We start from the raw sequence: 18486 nt of genomic DNA, 5'->3' as shown, positions 1-18486 counted from the left end.
TGTTTTAAAATTATTCCACAATACTAAAAAAACATTCAACTATATGTGGATTTCGTGAATAACTTTTAGAGTCAATTTGAACGGAGCACCAATTCAAAAACGGCTCTCCAACTTTCTGAAATCACGTGTACAGGTAAGGATACATCAGTGTTCCATTACCTGAAAAGCTTACGTCTTGCAAACTTCGATGACCCGGAGTGTGAAAGACAGTTAAAAAATTGCGGGGATTTATGAACAATGTTTTCTGTTCAAGCAATTATGATATATGGTGCAAATACTAATCATCACTAGGCTTTATTTTATTTTTGTAATTTTCTTGTAGTTAATTGAAAAAAAAGTGTTTCAACTTCTGTCATATGCTTCAAAATACAGTGTATTACTGACCACCTGGCACCATGTTTAAAAACTTTTTTTCGAGCAGCTGTTAATATTTGTTACTACAGTTTGAAAAACTGATTTAATTCTATAACTGACCACGTCAAACTTTCGCATTCTCATCTACACGAACTTCATTTCCCGGAGTATTCAAAGTTGAGGTAGGCTTCTATTTTCTTATCAACGTCAATCAAGTGATAAATCATTTTTTATTGCAATGCACTTTAAGCTGTCTTAGTTTTTTTCGAACCTTCGTGTTTCGCCGTAACATCGTTCATCAAGTAGTTGTTTTATGGAAAAAAATAGAGTAATCATTACCAATGAATATGGGAAGGATGAAAAAGGTTTTATTTGATCATAACAATTAATAAATAGAAAATGACAATGTAATATTTTCCATTGCTCTAAAAATGGCAAACTCAATTATCAAGCGGTTGTACTTATTATTGTTATTGTTATTATTATTATTATTATATTGTTATTATGGTTGTTATTGTTGTACTTATACCCAATATTATTACTAAGAAACCCCGTTACAAAACGGTTTTCATTTGTTACGGGGTTACAAAATTAATAGAACGGCATATTCATTTTTCAAAAAGCACGAGAATTCCAGCAACATGTCGAACCGTGGGTACGCCCATCTTCACCAGACTCGATTCACCATGAAAATGTGAATACGTGCCAGGAAGTAATCAGGAACACAAATTCATTTTCAAACGAACAGAAAAACTTTACATAGTTAAACTAAATAAATTTAAAAAAATAAAAAAACTAAAAAAAAATAAACTAAAAAAAAAAAAAACTTAGTACCGCAGTTTTTTGATTCTTGAACAAAATTACCATGTTGCGAACGCTATAACGATTTTTGCAACCGTATATAAACAGGATTGCGCTAAGGAAAAAAAGTACTCCCAGTTCTTTTTTTCAGAAGACAGTGAGCTACAAAAATGTTTTATAGTCAAAGTATAAAATGTACTGAATTTGCAGTCCCAGAAATTTTGTTTCTTGCACTTTCTGAGTTCAAGAGTTTTTTTCAACGTCAGCTATAAATTAAAATTTCGTTTTCTTATCGCCACCTGCTCCAAAAAACTCCCATTTTTCTATTTCGTGTTATGCATGGAACTATTCAACTTTTGGTACTTGTGTAGTTCAACTGACCCAGAAATGGTGGCCATTCTTATACATAGTTTTACGTGACTTTTTTGTCCATCTTAGGCTAAGGGTTAATGTTATCTAAGCTTAAACAGCAAATAAATTTCAGTTAAAATATGCGGCTATCTTTCTTTGATGGAATTCATGTTGCTTCGCCAATCAAAGAGCTCCATACATCGGAACTCTTCCAGAAAGAAATTTGCCCTGTGAAAATAAATCTTGCAATAGAAGCTTATCGCACGGAAGATGGAGAGCCGTGGGTTTTGCCAGTGGTTCGAGAAATCGAACTTAAATTCCCTCACGAGCCTCATCACAATCATGAGTACCTACCGATTCTTGGACATGATGGATTCTGCAAATCAGCCACCGCTTTGCTACTCGGAAATGATTCTTTGGCTATCAAAGAGGGAAGATCATTTAGTGTTCAGTGCATCTCTGGTACAGGTGCCATATGTGTTGGAGCAGAGTTTCTTGCTCAAGTTCTTAGTATGAAGACGATTTATGTCAGCAATCCATGCTGGTAAGTAAATGCTTTTTGGGGGTATTTTTTAATGAGAAAATCAAAATTTTTTCAACCGATTATTAAAACGACCAATTGTGTGATGTTTCTTTTTCCAGGGGAAACTACGAGCGTACATTTCAAAAGAGTGGTTTCAATTCAATTAGGGAATATACGTACTGGGACTTGCATAACAGAGAAATTAACATCACACAGTTACTTGACGACCTCCGCCAAGCTCCGGAAAGATCAGCTGTTCTTCTTCAAGCCTGTGCTATAATCCAACAGGAATGGACCCAACTCGAGAGCAATGGATACAAATGGCGCAAGTCATCAAACAGAAGAATCTTTTCACTTTTTTTCATATTGCTGATCAGGGATTAGCTTCTGGCGACGCTGATGCAGATGCTTGGGCTGTTCGGTTCTTTGTCGAACAGGGTTTGGAAATGATTGTCTCTCAATCTTTCTCAAAGAATTTTGGGCTTTACAGTAAGTTTGAATTGAATATTATTAGTTAGGATTAAAATTTTCAGATGATCGTGTTGGAAGCCTTACTGTGATCGTGAACAAACCAAGTCATATTGCGAACCTAAAATCCCAACTGACACTTGTTAATGTTTCTAATTTTTCTAACCCTCCAGCTTACGGAGCACGTATTGTGCATGAGATTCTCAAGTCGCCGAAGTACAGAGAACAATGGCAAAATTCCATTAAAATGATGGCTTTTCGTATTAAGAAAACAAGACAAGAACTGATTCGAGAGTTGAATATGCTTCAAACTTCTGGAAAATGGGATCGTATTACTCAACAATCGGGGTTGTTCAGTTATACCGGATTGACGCGTAAGTAAGCAATATTTTTCAAAAAACTATTTAGCATAGTGAAAAAGCATTAGGTTATTTTACCTATTCTCGTAAAACACCCCAAAGCTCCGGACGGAATTGTGCCATTTTGCACAAAAGTTACATCCAGCTTTAAGTCCGTATGGTCGTGGGGAATAAAATTAATAAAAAGCAATTTTAGATTAGACATTTTCTGAAAAACCTAAAAAATAAATGAAATGGTTTTCAGCTTGTCAAGTCGACCATCTCATAGCCCATCACAAGATCTACCTTCTCAGTGACGGTCGTATTAATATCTGCGGGCTTAACATGAGTAACTTGGATTATGTGGCTAGAGCAATTGATGACACTGTACGAACAATTCATTAAAAAGTATTCACTTCAAATTAAAATTTTATTCGAATAAAAGTTTGCAGCAAAAAGTTGCGGAATTATTAAAAATGCAATAAACGTACTGCATATTTCAAAAACAAAACCATTAAAAGCAAAATATAGATTTGTTGTTGGAATGGAACTAAGTATTTAAGCATCATCAACCTCCTCCTCGGCGACAAATCCACCCTTCTTGACAACGATCAATGGATGTGGTCCTAGGCGCCATCCATATTTACCTCCCATCTGAAAAAAAATGCATATAAAGGAAAGAGACTGATTGGATCAAACTATAAATCATGTTTAGGTAGTAAAACACTTATCATTGATATGGTGGGGGAAAAGTTCATTGAACGTCTGCAGTAAAGACAATTGGAAATTTTTTGAGAATTTGAGTATTATGCAGGGGCGGGGGTTTCCAGAAATTATACTCGTTCTCATTAAAGGATTCCTTTTTATTTGTGTCAGTTATAGGAAGCTGGCAAACTTTATAGAGTCGTGAAAATTAAATTATTTGATTTTGCATTTAGCATTCGAAATGTTCATCTATGTTCCATTTTTAAAGCTTTAAATGAAAATTGAACCACGTCGTACGCTTGTAAACTCCGCCAGCCTCTGCGGAACAAAAAAGTTCAAGGATCGATTAATACATTTCGAAAGTAAGTGACCAGACAAATAACTTTCCCAACTTTCTTGCAACATTATCAAAAGTTCTTAATGTGCATTTTTATTTATAAAAAAATTAGAAATTGTCAGAAATAATTGACTTTTCTACTTAGAAATTATGAACGATTTCTAGAGAAAAAATTTCACAACGTTATTGCATTATTTGAATACATACCAATTCTTGAGTAATAATGGTACGCAGCAAAGCCAAAAATCAAATGTGTATGTTGTATAGATACTCAACTTTTTAATTAACATAAAGCAGGCTCTCTAGCAAACCCAACCTTTAGAACGTACAATGCTATTGGTTTCCTTCTATTTGTAAATAATTTAAAGATAAAACTACAAAGTACTAAACTCACCAATTCAAACTTTGTAATATCATCGTATTTGGTAATACAGAAGAAGTTGATAACAAAGAACGAAATCACAAACAAAAAGACGCAGAAAATTGCTCCAACTATCAGTGGTCCAGTGTAATCAAGTGGGTTGAACTCTTGCTTTGGCATCTCTAGTCACCTGAAACTGTACTAAAATAGTTCAACTTATCAATATCACTATCATTACGGTACAAAAGAATTGAAAAACTTTCAAAAATCAATGAGAAAAGACTTGAAGAGGTAACCGTGGGAGGGATGAAACAAGAGGAAAGGACGAAACGAGACAGTCGTCGTGTCAACAACAACACAGAATGAAAAGTGAAAATCATGGGCATTTTGGGAAAAGAAGAGGAGTAGTGCCCTGAGGGGGAAGACCATGAGGAAATGAGAGAGCGATACGCGACGATCCAATGCGATTCGACAACTGGTTAGTTACAGGTCGACGGAGATTGAGGCGAAGAGTGGAGACAATGATCGGTGAATGAAAATTGAGAAAAATTTGATATTTTGAGTGTTGGTGGTGGTAGACTAATGTGAAGACACAAACAGATAAAAATGTTGGCGTTACGAGAACGGAGCATTTTGAGCTCTCAGATCGGTGATTTTTAATTGAGAAATCATTTGGTGAGCATTGACTAATGCTCTTTACAATAAAAAAGATTCATAAAAAATGAAGAGTTGAAATCTTTCTGTAAATATACAAAATTTATAACAAACAGCCCATAAAGTAAAAATGTAGGACAAAAATTAAAGGTACATGCTCTCAAATTTTAAAACCAGGCGCATTTCAGTCAAAAAATTACATTGTGATTGAATAGATAAACCTAATAAACTTACTAACCCTCTTACCATTCATCTGAAAATTTCCCCATACATGTTTCATAAGATGTAAATTTTACATACGTTTTAAAAAATTCTACAAAAAATAATAGTAATAAATATACATATGCACACTTCTCATAATCAAATGCTTATTTGAAGTATTTAAAGTTGACTTCAAATGTTACAAAGATTTTGTTAAAATTTTTAATGGTATTTTTGTAGGTATGGTTTCAAGTTTAAAATAAAAACAAATCTAAAACAGACTTTCTTACTTTAAAAAAAAGTTTTAATTCATTTTTAATCCTTTAATTTAAAAAACCTATATTTTCAGTTGAAACAAAAATATTGAAGGGTAGTAAAGGACACGTTTTTTTTTTCTTGGCAAACAAAATAAAATTGAAAGAAGAAAAAAATTAATATATGAAATCCGCATTTAAAGATCTTTATTCCTTGTTTGGGTAGTAAGAGCAACACGCCTGCGTCATGCAACCAAATCGCAAATAAATCAAGAAAGAGTGGGCAGAAATTTATATATTTGTATATATATAAAATAGTTGAAGCGGGCCGGATTCTAGATTCTCGATTCTCAATTCTAGATTCTAGATTTTCACCGGAAATGAAAAATGCATTGTAAAATATTGGCATCTTGATTGATAGCCAATGCCAATATGAGGCTATGAATAGAATACGTCTGTTGTATCAAAAGATGATTCAATTTTTGAAGAAAACGAGATTGATTGATAAGGAAAAATTGAAAATGAGGTGATATAGGTCTTGAGAAAACTCTAAATAATATGTACCTATGTGTAGAATTTTTTATGATTTTGCGTTATTGGGAGACTTTTGAAAAACTTGTTAAAAAATGTAGTTACATATATACTAATAAAAGAAATACGGTAATATACATTTCAGACAAGAATTTATATTTGCAATTGATTTGAAAAAAAACGTAAATGATTAAATTTACCTAGTTTTTTGCAAATTAATTCATACAAAGTCCTAGGCTGCTCAACTCACAAAACAAAAAAAAGTGAGTCATATCTGCAAAAGTGCACTCGACATTAGAAAATGTTATGAATAATTCATAGCAATTATCGTAAGCTCAAAAAAAATAAAATGAGTTTAGTTTATTCAGTGTAACAGAAAACAATTGTTTCTCACGTACATATTTATGTCTAAATGAAATAAATAAAATAAATCTAATAATTGAGTAGCAATTGTTGACGATGATATCGCATCAATCTTGATAAATTAAAGTTTTTTTTCTAATTTTAATTTTAATTTTAATTGAATTTACTTCGAAAATTTTGTAGGATTGGGATTCTTTTAATATTGCTAGTTTCACTTTTTTGAAAATATAAAAAAAAAGACTTCTGGATCATTGAATCAAATGAATTCTTTGATTATCTCTAGTATCACCTTCTCACAATTGTCAGATAAAAACTCACTAATAAAAACCAGCAAAACTGAGACAGATTGATCTATTTTCGGGGGGAGGTGCGCGCATCTTTTAAAAAGAATCGACGTAGATGAAAATGGTCGATCTCTCGGTGACCTTCGTTACTTTTTCAATTTTTGCTGGGGTGGAATCGATGCGTGGCAATAGAGAAGAATTAAAATGAAAAACAGAAAAATTAGTGGAAGGAAACATGGGCTGGGGCGGGAGATTGATTCATAGGGGAACTTTGAAAAAAGGTTAGTTGGGAGGAATTGTGAAGAAGATTCATTGAGCCAATAAAAGAACCAATATTTTTTATGATTTTGAATATTATGCAAAATTTTTGTTTAATTTTGAATATCAAAAATATTATAAATAAAAACGGACACAAACCAAAACCTGTTTTATTTTCAATTGATTCGATCGCAAATCGGAAAAACGGAAATGAATTGTTTTCTTATTAAATGTGAAGTACAAAAATTTAGTAAATTAGTAAAAGCGCTGTCAAAATTCCGTACTATGTATTACTTTTATTATTTAGTCTAGACGCCTTCCTAATATTACTCATCTGACAAGAATTCTAAATGACACTTGAAATGTGAGAATATGGAAGGGAACCTCTGAGAATACAATTTAAGCCATCAAGGAACAAGATAAAAACGTTTTGATTGAGAAATTCAATAATTTTTATTTTTTCAAGTTATTTAATATTTAGTCGTAATTAATGTTAATAAAGAAAAACTTCGGAAAACCCGGAAATCTCGAAATTCCAAACAAAATCTGTGTTGTATGATAGAACACATTATAAAAATATTGTCACAAAAATAGCTTCTGAATAGAACTTCGAACAAAAAAAAGTGAATCTGAAATTTCATTCAGGATGTTTAAAATTTTGCCAATACAGTTGCCCAACACAGACAGATTCTCGGGATGCAATGAACCCGAGCAAAAAACCAAGTACAAATGAATGAGCTCTGATTGTTTCAAAATCACACTTTTCCCAATTCTTCCGGTATCCCTCTGCACTTTTTTTCCAAAATCTCTTCTTCTTCCCGCACTGACCAACTGTCTATCATTTTAATCAAAGGGAAAATCTCTTCCTTCTTTTTCGTTTTTCTTTCTGTCATTTATCACACGAAAATTGGTTTTTTTTCCAATTACACATGATACAAATTGCTATAGAAACGAGTCCCCTAAAATGGTGATTTGGGGGCGCGACAGCTGAAAATGAAAACCAAGAAATTGATAAGAACAACGTAATTTGAAACGGAGCAAGTAAGCCGGCGCTGTCAAGTAGCTTTCAGTCAAATGTTGCTTCGGATTTTATGGTTTTTACTATTTTTATCGACTTTTTGTGATTGCGAACTTGAATGTGTCAAATGTGATGGAAGGGTTATTTCGGTAGATAAAACGTAATTTTTCCTGTAAATGCAACTGCTTGAAAACTGTAACTTCAGATGTACAAACTGCACCGGAGATTACTGTTACGCCGTAAATTATAAACACCTGAACCCGTCTCTGAAAAACGAGCAGTCTTATTATCAGGTTTGTTTTACTCAATGTATAAATGCTAATGTTGATTCTGAAAATGTAAAAAACTTCCCAAAACGAATTAATAGAGAACTGAAAGCTGATTTTTTTGAATAACGAAATGAAAAGTTATGAATTTTGATTCTCTCATAAAATGTTTTGACTTTTTGCAATAGCTAATTTGAATATATTAAAACACGTGGTGCCAGGCTGTCCCATTACGTTTTGATCTACAAAAATTGCGGAAATGTTGTGCCGAAAAATATGTGACGTCAGCACGTTCTCTCATACGAAATCAGTTCAGAACTCTGCGTCTCTTTTCTCGCATTTTTTTGTAGATCTACGTAGATCAAGCCGAAATGAGACACTCTGACACCACGCGTATAACACCATTATTAAATTTCAGTCTCTTTGAATCTTGATTCAGGTATCGGGTATGATATCAGGAAAAAATCTGAGAAAGGGCAGTTTGCCGATTTGCCAAATTTTTTGTACTCGGAAATTTTTCGTTTACCTTTTTTATAACCAAAACTAAAAAACTATGTAAATGTTTTCGAAGTTTTCGGTTCTTTTTTAATATTTTTAAAGAAAACCTTTTTTGAAAACATTTGAAATTTTTTTTTCTTAATCCTCGAACAAGTTCCTTCAATTTTTGTAGTTTGAAAATAGACATTCAAAAACTTCCATAAAAAAAAATGCTCAACCACAGTTTGCCAGAAGTTTGGAAAAAGACAGCAGTTTCAGAAAAAAATGGACTGCAGTTTCAGAAAATTATAGTTTTCTGCCCAACACACGTGGAAAATAAATATTTAGTAGCATTATTCTTTAAAATTTTATACCGTTCCGGCAATAAATAGTATTCCTTAATTTCAAATTAAACGAAAAGAGGGTAAAATTCTAAACTACCGCAAAATTTCAAAAAGACAATTTTTAAAAAAATTTTAGGGGTGCTTCACATCTCCTACCGACTTGCCATTGGGATGTTCCACAAACAGCCGAGGAAGCATTTTCTGTATTTGCAAGTAAAATTCCTATAGAAAGTTAAAACTCTACATTTTTTTTTCCAGCAGTACGGATTACTGTAATGAGATGACCAACGTAAAAGAGGAGAAAAATATCACGTATTTAATTTGTGAATACGCTAAAGATTCGATGTTCAGAGGAGCCGATTGTGTGCAACCGTGGTGTGTGAAGACAGCATCTAGTTATATGGATGAGGTAAGGCTGTGATTATATATATAACTATGTTAATAATTTAGATGGTTGAATGCGGAGAAGGGACATATGAAATGGAGATGTATGATATTGGGTAAAGGAAAACTGTATGACTTGAAACTAATAAAGAATATTTTTATAGATTCGTCTACAGTGGTATGTTACTACCTATCAACTCATGCTATGCCGTTGCAGATGACTCACGTTATGACAAAAGTCAAATTTGTACATATAAAGTGGTAAGTTATGATTGAAGACCGCAAATATTACATAGTTAAAGTTCAGAACAAAACAACTCCATACAAACTGAAAGTGCCCGGAAGTACCAAATGCTTTGCTCCAGGAGAAGTCATGACAAGGATGAAAGTGAGAATGAAAAAAAACAAAACAACGAGAAAATGAAAATTTAGAATTCAACGTGTATTGGGCAGTTCTGTTACTCAGCCAGCGCTGTTTTTGGATGCATTTCTCAATTCAATAGGGAAGGAGCCATATTGAAAGTAACCATTTTTCATTTTGAAATTTTAAACAAAAACAACAACATTTGTTTGACCATCAGAAATTTCTGCAAAAAAAAACTGTAAAACGTTATTAAAAACACGAGTGACGTCACATTTTTTCTGGGAAAATTAACAAATTGTAGAAATACATACGACTAAATTCAGGTATTTCTTCATTTCATACTTTGAGTTACCGCGAAAGTCATGTTGAAATCTGAAAAGACTTTCTGAAAGTTTCTATCAAATTCAAGTTTGATGAAACTATACCATACCTAAACTTGCCGAAGAAAAATATTTTAAGATTTTTGTTTTTTTAATATTATTTTACAAGCCTTAATTTGGGTCACGAAGAAAACCTTAATTTGGGTCACGAAGACAAGGTCTGGAATTTTTTTGTTGTTGACAGTTTCGTATTCACTTGACCCCTCTTTCATATTCTCAAGTCCAAATATTTCGAGCAAGAACAAAAGTACCCCCAAACCGAGCAAACGAAAAAGTGCAATCAAGACGTGTTCAGGCCGGCTTATACCATCTTACACCGTTTTTAACACCCTTCCAAATCTGTGATAGCGACTTTTGCAACAATCAAACGGTATGTACTAGTGTCTGTTTCTTATCATTGACATTCACACCTTTCACCCCGGTTCGAAGAACAACTATTTCAGTTGGAAGATGATGTCGAAGGAAGATATTCTTACCCGACAACTTATGTGTGGAGTTCTGCAAAGAAGCAATGCTTCGTAGTGCTCATTTTGATACAATTGGTGTGGTTGGTGTATGTCTAATTCCCAGTTGCTCAGTTGCTCAGAGAGTTTGCCTTCAAGGAAAAGCACTTTCAGAACATGCCCTTTTCTTGGCCGCCGTCGTTGCAAAGATCATTTTCTCATTCTTTCCCATATTTCTTTTGCTTGTTTCTCTAAAATATTTGGATTTTCCAATAAAGATGTCATCCGTTATTTGATTTCGTTTTTTGCACAGACAAGTGATAAGAAAAATTTATTAATGATAAGAAAAGCTAGAATTTTTAAATTTTCTAAACACTTTGTTTTTATTTTTTGGAAAAATTTGTTTTTTTTTCTGTTCCTGAATATCTACAAAATAAAAATGTGTCTAGTTGGCTCTATCCATGTATGTAGAAAAATAATTATAGGTAAAAATTTTGTTTTTAAAAAGAACTGAGCGAAGGAAATACATTTTTTTGAAGCCGTTTCAAGCTTGAAAAATTAAAAATTCAGTGATATTCCAAATTTACATACTTAGTCATCGGGAAGGAAATTACAATAAGTTGTTTTTTTAAATTTATTGCGCCTATTTAAATCAAATTTCTTTATATTGTGTTCAGTGGAAACCGCAATTTTCTCGGTGCTTCTGAGAGAATCATAATTGCATTAAACCTTATATAAATGAAACCACCAAGTTAATGAATTGAACCGGTTAAAAATTGAAATATATGAATCCAACATGCTTGTGGCGAAATCCAATAAAGTGTACGTAGTCGGCATCGTGGACAACCCTTCCCACTCCCAAACACCCCCTTCACGACGGAATACACCTAAAACCTGCAATAGAGAGAAAGAAACGAATAACACAAACGAAGATAACTCAAAAACTTATTTATTGTACAACCACGCCCTAGGGTCGCGCAGGCCATCAATAAATAAGAAAATAACAAGTAAAAAGTGGGTAATACATTAAAGAACAGAAAAGTAGGTGTTATAAAAAACTGTTCTTGTGGTCCGAAATCCTCATGGCGAAATGGAATACGATTTTGATCTTTAGACTATCAATTTGGTTCAAACTTTAATATTTAATTAATTCTAACAAATAATAATATTCTTGCTCGATTAAAAGGTATTTTCGAGTAGAATTAACCGTTGGGTGGCACGCATATCTTCGTGTACGAACAAACATAGCGCGCGCCGCCACCTCTCCCCCTTTCTTGGCGCGGTGCCAAGTAGTGGTGCCGCGTGGGTCTCGAGGGGAAGAGAGGTACGGTGGCGATCGGGCGCGTAGTTTGAATGCAACTAGCTCGTTTGGTGATTATGTAAGTTGAGTGTATCTCGGCTTATACTTAACGGTTTTGAATGAAATAAAAGGAATTAACAAGAGAGTAATTAGGAGAATCTGGCAGTGTTAACATAGTTTAAGAATAGTGGGATATTCCAATGAGAACTATGTTATAGCGCTGCAAGGTCGTCGATTGTAGCCTTTTTAGGGTGGATTCGACGACAATGCTTTCCAGACATTTTTCAATTTCTATTTCAGCAGCCCTCACATCTCATAAACGGCAGATGAAAATGAAATGCATTCGAATATTCTGACGGACACGGAGCGCGGGAGGCTTTTGAAGCGGTGTGAGGCAGACAGAGAGATTGCATCACATTTGGAGGAGTATGAGCAACAACACAAAGGGGGGGGGGGGGTCTGCCGCTCTTTCTACGAATGACCACCTCGTTGGTCTGCTTTTCTCCCCACTAGTTTGCATACATTAAATTTCAATTTAGAAAGCGTCAAGCTTAAAGCTTTTAAGAAACATTTTGGAATGTTAAGAATTGAATTTTTGTGTTCTTGTCTGTATTGACTTTGCTGTTTTAGAATGATTATTGTTTTTAAGTTGTTGAGCATGAAAAATGAAACGGCATACAAAAAAAATATGAGATTAAGAAAATAAATTGTTGTCACAAGAAAATATAACAAATTTTTAAAGGTTGAGTATTTACAAGTTGTTTCAAAGTTTCCAATAATGTTTCTTCAACCCCAACATAGCCAATACTTTTTTAAATGTTTTTTGCAGATCTAAAATGTTCTAGCTTCTGTTTAGTGTTTCCCTCAACTTCCTTTGTAGTTCATCTTTCTTTTTTCTTCAAGCTTTTTTCTTTTTTTTTTCAATTTTTTTTGCTACATTTCTGCTGCAAAAGATCTGGAAATGCGATAAAAAAACTAATTCTTCAAGTGTTTTTGTTGAGAAATGTGAGTAGTATACAATAAGGAAAACAAAAACAACCCAACCAGCTTTTTCCTATTTTATTTTATTTTCACGTATTTGGTCTATGAATTTCGGTTTTTCTATCAAGTGTAAAATCTGAGTTAATGAGGTTAGGGAACAATTAAAACATGGTTCAATGAGTTATGTCATGTAAAGCTAAATTTAGAAATTGTCGTCTATTGTACTTGTATTAGTGTTGTAAAAATTAAATGTATGTAAAGTTTTCAAAATGATAAAGATATCCAAATGTGAAATGATACAATCATCGGTCAGAAACTCACATTGTTCCTGGAAGATTTTTGAAATGTTTTCAAACGTTTAATTGCACATTACAAACGATCGCATCATTTGTAAACAATTTCTCAGTTTCAAAACGCTCTGAACATTGGTGATTGATATTTATGAAGTACTATAAAATTGAAATTTATCTATTAGTATCCCCGAGCGTTCCTTAAAGCACTGCATACCTAAGTTTATTGATTTCCTGCTAGAGTAGCGAATTTTTTTCTATTGCTCTATTATAGTCACCAAAAACAATTGATAAGCTGCTTCAAATTGACGTAAAAAATGCCTTTTTTGTAAAACTCAAATTATGTGACCAAAAAAACGTGAAAATTGTCTCCAATTTCAGTATTGCACTAAATATGAACATGCGATAATAAAATAACATGCGATAATTTTGCATGCGATAATAAAATAACAAGACGCGGTATTTTTTGTTTTTTTTTACCTCAACTGAAAAATAAACCAATTAATTAATCAACTTAAGTAACTAATTGGAGAAATTAACAGAGTACAATATTGTGCCAAACTGAAAAAGTATAGCAACTCTTTGCTCTAGCCCTCCAATGCAATAATTTTTTCTCCATTTGATCGAAAGTTCCCAAGCGCATTAGTTTCTGAATGTTGACTTCGCTTTTGTTTTTCTCTTTCCATTCTTTGTTCAATTCCTCTGGATTAATCCAATCAACAATTGTGTTGTTTTGTAACCCGACACGTTTTAACTCTGCCGTTTCCTTCCTTGTAACCCGATACTCAATATATAACACTTTTTTGAAACTCTTTCTCTCGTTCATCAACTGACCTGTACAATGTGTTGTCCGTCACTTTTTGATCAGTTCCTTGAAGACCTTGAAATATGCAAGGCTTGTAAACAATAATGGTGTGCAGATGTTTTTCTGTGTATTCGTATTCTCATTCCGTGATGCATCCTTCTGCTCGATTGTGAAAAGAGGATAAGAAAAGATAAACAATTAGGAAGAACGGTCATCCCCCGCTTACTTGAACTTTGTTTATTTGCTTTACAATTTATGACAAGTGATTCCTTTCCTTAAATAGCATTAAAATGAGCAAGATTCTCGTAGAATTGTGATCATTGTCATATGTCTAAGACTTGTTCTCCTTGAACTATTTGAACTCTAGTTTTACCGTACTCCTTCTATTATCATAGCCTCCGTAGTAATATTGCGCTTGCCGCGCTACTCTGAAAAAGTATTGCTCCCTTTTTAATATAACATATAGTGTAACTTTGAATCGAAATCATGTTCCTTGTCATTTTTTCCATATGACTTTCCTAGTTTGGAATATTACTGAAAAGATAAAACATCTTGAAACTGAAAAATATCATTTTCAAAAGTGCAACTTAAATGCTAATTCGAAAATAGCTAAAATTATTCGAAAAATGCATTTATTGCCTACTACGCCTGAACTTTGTTGCATTGATCCTTCCTTTCAAAAGTTGTAGTGGAAGTTTTGGTAAATTGCTAAATTTTCAACAAAAAAAATTTTGACAGTGAAGAAAGAGATTTTTTTCGGCACTTTGAAGGCTCATAACTTCCGTTAGAGAAATTTTTGAGATGTTTCGCTTTATCATATCGACTTGTACGAGCATAGAGAATGTTTTTAAGCATAGTCTCAAATTCGACTACACCACCTTTAAGCTTCTTCCATCCTGTCGTATTGAAGATTTCAACTAAAATTAGGTCATTTTTAACCTATATTTTTTTAAATTTTGAATTCACAGCCATATATATTAAAAGTCTGATTTTTCAAAATTTAATGTACTTACATACTAACAAATCTTTTTTCCACTAACCTACATACATTTCACTTATGATCTTTGTATATCGTTCTACGCTGACTCATGAAATGTCAACTCAACTATGGTTTTGAGTACCAACACACCAACACACCTAAACACTTCGGTAAAGTGATGGGGGGTCGGCAGAGTGAGAAATGGAAAACGTTGAGAGTTTGGTAAGTACCTTGTCTTGCGAGCGAACAACTGTTCGGCGTAAGTTATGTATATTCGTCGGTGTTCACAATTTCAAATCATACACCCACCTACCCACTATGATCACTTGATAACGGAGGACACACTCACGCCTCGAGGGGTCCATTCAAGCAACGTGACTTGTTCACATAGACTTATCATCTTTTGACTTTTTTCTCGCTCACGTTTCCCACCTCAATCAATCAACGAACAGCGTCGGCGTGGTTTTCAATTTCATTATCAATTTTATCATATTTTTCTTTCTTCTGTTTCATCTATTGCTGTTTCTGATTCTTTTTTTTTCTGATTTTGATTCAATACAAAACAAACAGACCTTTACATCGCTCCACGTGGAACGAGTCCTTGATCTCCAACTTGCCCCGAATTGTCATTGAAACCGCTATCGGTTTCTGGCTGCTATCAGCTTATCACTGTCAAGTCAGTTTTGCAGAAACCAAAATTGCAACACCTTGATAAAGTTTTTTTTTAGTTTCTATTCACAAATTTTTAGTTTCAGTCTCAGTTCCTTCTCACCTATTCCTCGCATTTTGCTTGTAAGAAAGAACCAAATTTTTGAATGAAATTTTTTTTTGGGTTTTGATCAATTTGTTCTCATTGTTCAAATTTCGCTGTTAGTTAACACCGATCAATTTGCAATAAAGGCAGACGGAACGCTTGCCCGTCACATGTTCACTGCTTTACAAAGTGCGTTCCTGCTCCAAGAGATTTATATTTTGTGACGTCATATTATATTTGTCAACTCAAACAACCTATATTTTAAATGGTCTAAAAAATTATTGGAAACTTTTTATTAAATCTAGAAAATTAGTTTGGAGAAAACAACTCAAATATGTAGATTCAAAAATAATTAATTCTGGTATTTATAAATATTTTTGCATATTGAAAAAAAAGTTGGTACTCTAAGTAGACCAATTTAGAAGCCCAGTACAAACTCTTTAAATTTTTTGAGAATTTTTTCATTAATTTTGAGGCTCGCAGAACTGCCCCAAGTGTGGTTTTCGCAGTTGTTTGCTATTTTTCCGAAAGTAAAAAATGTTTGAACAATTTTTTAAAAAAATTATGGGATTTTCTCAAAGGAGTAAAATATTGGAAGCTTGCATTTCTAGTATCACGCACCATGCCTGTTCTAAGACAATTTTACCGCTCCTGCTGGAATATTAGGAAACATTTCAGCTTGAAATTTCAGAAGGCATGATTTGAGCTTAAAAATTTTAGGTCCTACAGAAACCTCACCTCATTTCCGCTTGCAATCTAAAAACCATTCCAATCATCTCTGTTCTTTTTTATCTGTGACGGTCTCTCACCCTGCAAAAAGATATCAAAAATGATCCGCATTGGAATGTTGATTTACAATTATCACCTTTTTTTTCTTCACTTTTCTTGCCATTTTTCTCGGTTCGCTTTGTGTACCGTCCCTGAAGGACATTAATTCATATCATCGAAATCTGCGTTTCAATCAGTAGCCAGAATTCATATTACTTGCGCGCCAGTTAATGATTTTGACACCTTTTTGAAATCAATTTTCTTTTCGAAATATTTTCAAACGTTTCACACTGAAATAGTCGTAGTATTTTCCCACATTTGCCAGAAAGCTTTAAAGGTGCCGCCGTAAAAAGTTACCTTTTTCGGTAACGTTACCCAAACAGAAAAAAAAAACAGATATTTTTATGTAATTTCGGTACAATTTTTTTTCCTTTTCTGAATAAAACGGCATGTGACGCTTGTTCACATATAAGGAATCAAATAACAGAAATTGGAGATACCCAAAAAACACTGAAAGATAGATGTTTGAATATTACTTTGAGCTTTATACACATTTTGTTATATTCAGTGACCTTGTGTTGATTATAATGTTTGAAAATATTTTCAAGTAGAAACATTAAACAAATGATGTTTTTCAGCGTTCAAAATGACAAAAAAAATTAAAACCTAAAAAGTAAAAATCGTCATCAAAAATATAAATAAATATTCTCAGTCTAAAAGTTAATTTAAAATGAAATTCTTCATGTAGAAATTTTTAATACAACCTACTTTTGTCAGGTATATCAACAAAAAACCAATTTCCCCAAAATTTCCCACATTTCCTTTTACATTAACGGCCTAGATTAAAAATTTGGGCGACAGCAAGTACCCGGAGCACTCTACTGATAATTTTTTATTGCTCCAAACTATTCTCAATGTCTATCAAAAAAAAATCAATTGATAGATAATTCATCATGATTTACAGCTTTTTTTGTTAATTGTGAAACTGGGCGATGATATTGACCACTTTTCAAAAAAAAAAGACCGTGTTTTTAGAGTCATGTGTTATTGTGAATCGCTTATAAACAAATTTTACGTTTATTTTCAGAATGAATGCTAGAAAAGCTAGAAAATTCGTGAATTTTTCCATTGTTTTTTTTTTAGAATATCAATTAATTGACAAATATACGCTTGCATAAATTGACAACACATTTTTCTCACATTGCAATTTTCATAGTCTTTATTTATTTACAAGGCTTGTTACATTTATTTTCGAAAAATACTAGAATTTTAAAATAGAAATAGAAAAATAGAAAATGACCAAAATTTACGTTGTAGTGCGGATTTGGCTATTGCCGGAAATTGCCGAAAACCGGAAATGAGAATTGCAAAAAGTAAAAGTTTGTTAGATTTCTAAAAACTTAAAATTGTACGTTTTTTTGGGAAAATATCCCCGTTTCAAGCCTAAAGGGTCTATACTTTTCACAGTCTCAGTCGCCAATTTCTGGTAATTTTTGATTGCACCCATGATCTACACCAATTAGTAAAATTTTAAACAGGTGCCTCTTCGCTCCACCCATTGCTATTTTGATCTTTCAGAAATTTACTCTTATTTCACAACTCACAGCCACCTGTTACTGTCTAGCCAACACCATATGGGACCCTGTCTGGAAATTCTATGTGTAGAAAGCTAAAGTGCATTTGTCACATTACATCACATTTCGATTTATTTTTACCAGTTTTTTAAAAAACATTTTTGAAAGCTGGAAAATGTGAGAACTTTGGCACAAATCCAAGAATTGTCGGCAAACTTCAAAGGTTTCATTTTCCCAGACAATTTTGTTCGAACTCTGGGGCGACCTCGTTTATTAAATATTCTTTTCAGCCAAGTTTTCATTAGATGAGAGAAAAGTTTAAACAAACAGAGATCTGTGGAATCCTAAAAGTATATGACCGCGGGTAATTGGACACGAAAGGGTCAGAGCACATTAGCTTGAGTCATAATCGTAAATAGTTGATGAGCAGCCTGATGCCTTCTTTTTGTTGCTTTTCTGATTGACCTCTGCCCAGTGTAACATTATAAACAAACTGTTGTTCCTCTCATCCATGTTCCATTTCTCCTCAAGAAAGTATGTGTGTGTGTGTGTGTGTGTGTGTGTGTGTGTGTTTAC

The 18486-nt window shown here is 33.3% G+C and overlaps 2 protein-coding genes, 1 long non-coding RNA gene, 1 other non-coding gene and 1 pseudogene across 5 annotated transcripts; 3 read left to right on the top strand and 2 right to left on the bottom strand.

The window, feature by feature from the left end:
- The first annotated feature begins 459 nt into the window (after positions 1-459).
- got-1.1 lies at positions 460-3240 on the top strand (annotated as a pseudogene). Its single transcript has 5 exons — positions 460-536; positions 1640-2050; positions 2149-2518; positions 2563-2871; positions 3101-3240. Coding segments are annotated over exons 1-5 (1307 nt in total).
- A 13-nt stretch (positions 3241-3253) lies between these two features.
- Positions 3254-4434, bottom strand: T01C8.2 (PHB domain-containing protein). Its single transcript, NM_078306.5, has 2 exons — positions 4272-4434; positions 3254-3489 (listed from the first exon to the last, which is right to left on the bottom strand). Exons 1-2 carry the CDS (start codon positions 4416-4418, stop codon positions 3394-3396), a joined length of 243 nt encoding a protein of 80 aa, NP_510707.1. The 5' UTR covers positions 4419-4434; the 3' UTR covers positions 3254-3393.
- A 3228-nt stretch (positions 4435-7662) lies between these two features.
- Positions 7663-10750, top strand: T01C8.3 (UPAR/Ly6 domain-containing protein). The gene is made up of 10 exons (NM_078305.4): positions 7663-7961; positions 8007-8094; positions 9025-9101; positions 9147-9297; positions 9339-9388; positions 9437-9533; positions 9580-9660; positions 9705-9794; positions 10312-10386; positions 10460-10750. Exons 1-10 carry the CDS (start codon positions 7858-7860, stop codon positions 10577-10579), a joined length of 933 nt encoding a protein of 310 aa, NP_510706.4. The 5' UTR covers positions 7663-7857; the 3' UTR covers positions 10580-10750.
- Positions 10751-13836: 3086 nt separating this feature from the next.
- T01C8.8 lies at positions 13837-13958 on the bottom strand. Its single transcript, NR_072917.1, has one exon. It is a non-coding gene; the product is annotated as an Unclassified non-coding RNA T01C8.8 (non-coding RNA).
- A 1408-nt stretch (positions 13959-15366) lies between these two features.
- On the top strand, positions 15367-15652 carry linc-100. Its single transcript, NR_102253.1, has one exon. It is a non-coding gene; the product is annotated as a long non-coding RNA linc-100 (long non-coding RNA).
- Positions 15653-18486: the final 2834 nt, after the last annotated feature.

The sequence above is a fragment of the Caenorhabditis elegans genome, chromosome X, assembly GCF_000002985.6.
Source record: "Caenorhabditis elegans chromosome X".
Lineage (NCBI taxonomy): Eukaryota > Metazoa > Nematoda > Chromadorea > Rhabditida > Rhabditidae > Caenorhabditis > Caenorhabditis elegans.
Note: the sequence above shows the minus strand (reverse complement) of the source record. Positions and strands in the feature narration are given on the sequence as shown.

Excerpts from the sequence above, each read along its gene's own strand:
- T01C8.2 (NM_078306.5), bottom strand. The coding sequence starts at position 4,418 with ATGCCAAAGCAAGAGTTCAACCCACTTGATTACACTGGACCACTGATA. Across the intron at positions 3,490-4,271 it reads ATATTACAAAGTTTGAATTG|ATGGGAGGTAAATATGGATG; the intron begins GTGAGTTTAGTA and ends ATTTTTTTTCAG.
- T01C8.3 (NM_078305.4), top strand. The coding sequence starts at position 7,858 with ATGTTGCTTCGGATTTTATGGTTTTTACTATTTTTATCGACTTTTTGT. Across the intron at positions 7,962-8,006 it reads GTTATTTCGGTAGATAAAAC|ATGTACAAACTGCACCGGAG; the intron begins GTAATTTTTCCT and ends CTGTAACTTCAG. Across the intron at positions 9,661-9,704 it reads AAGTCATGACAAGGATGAAA|AATTCAACGTGTATTGGGCA; the intron begins GTGAGAATGAAA and ends ATGAAAATTTAG.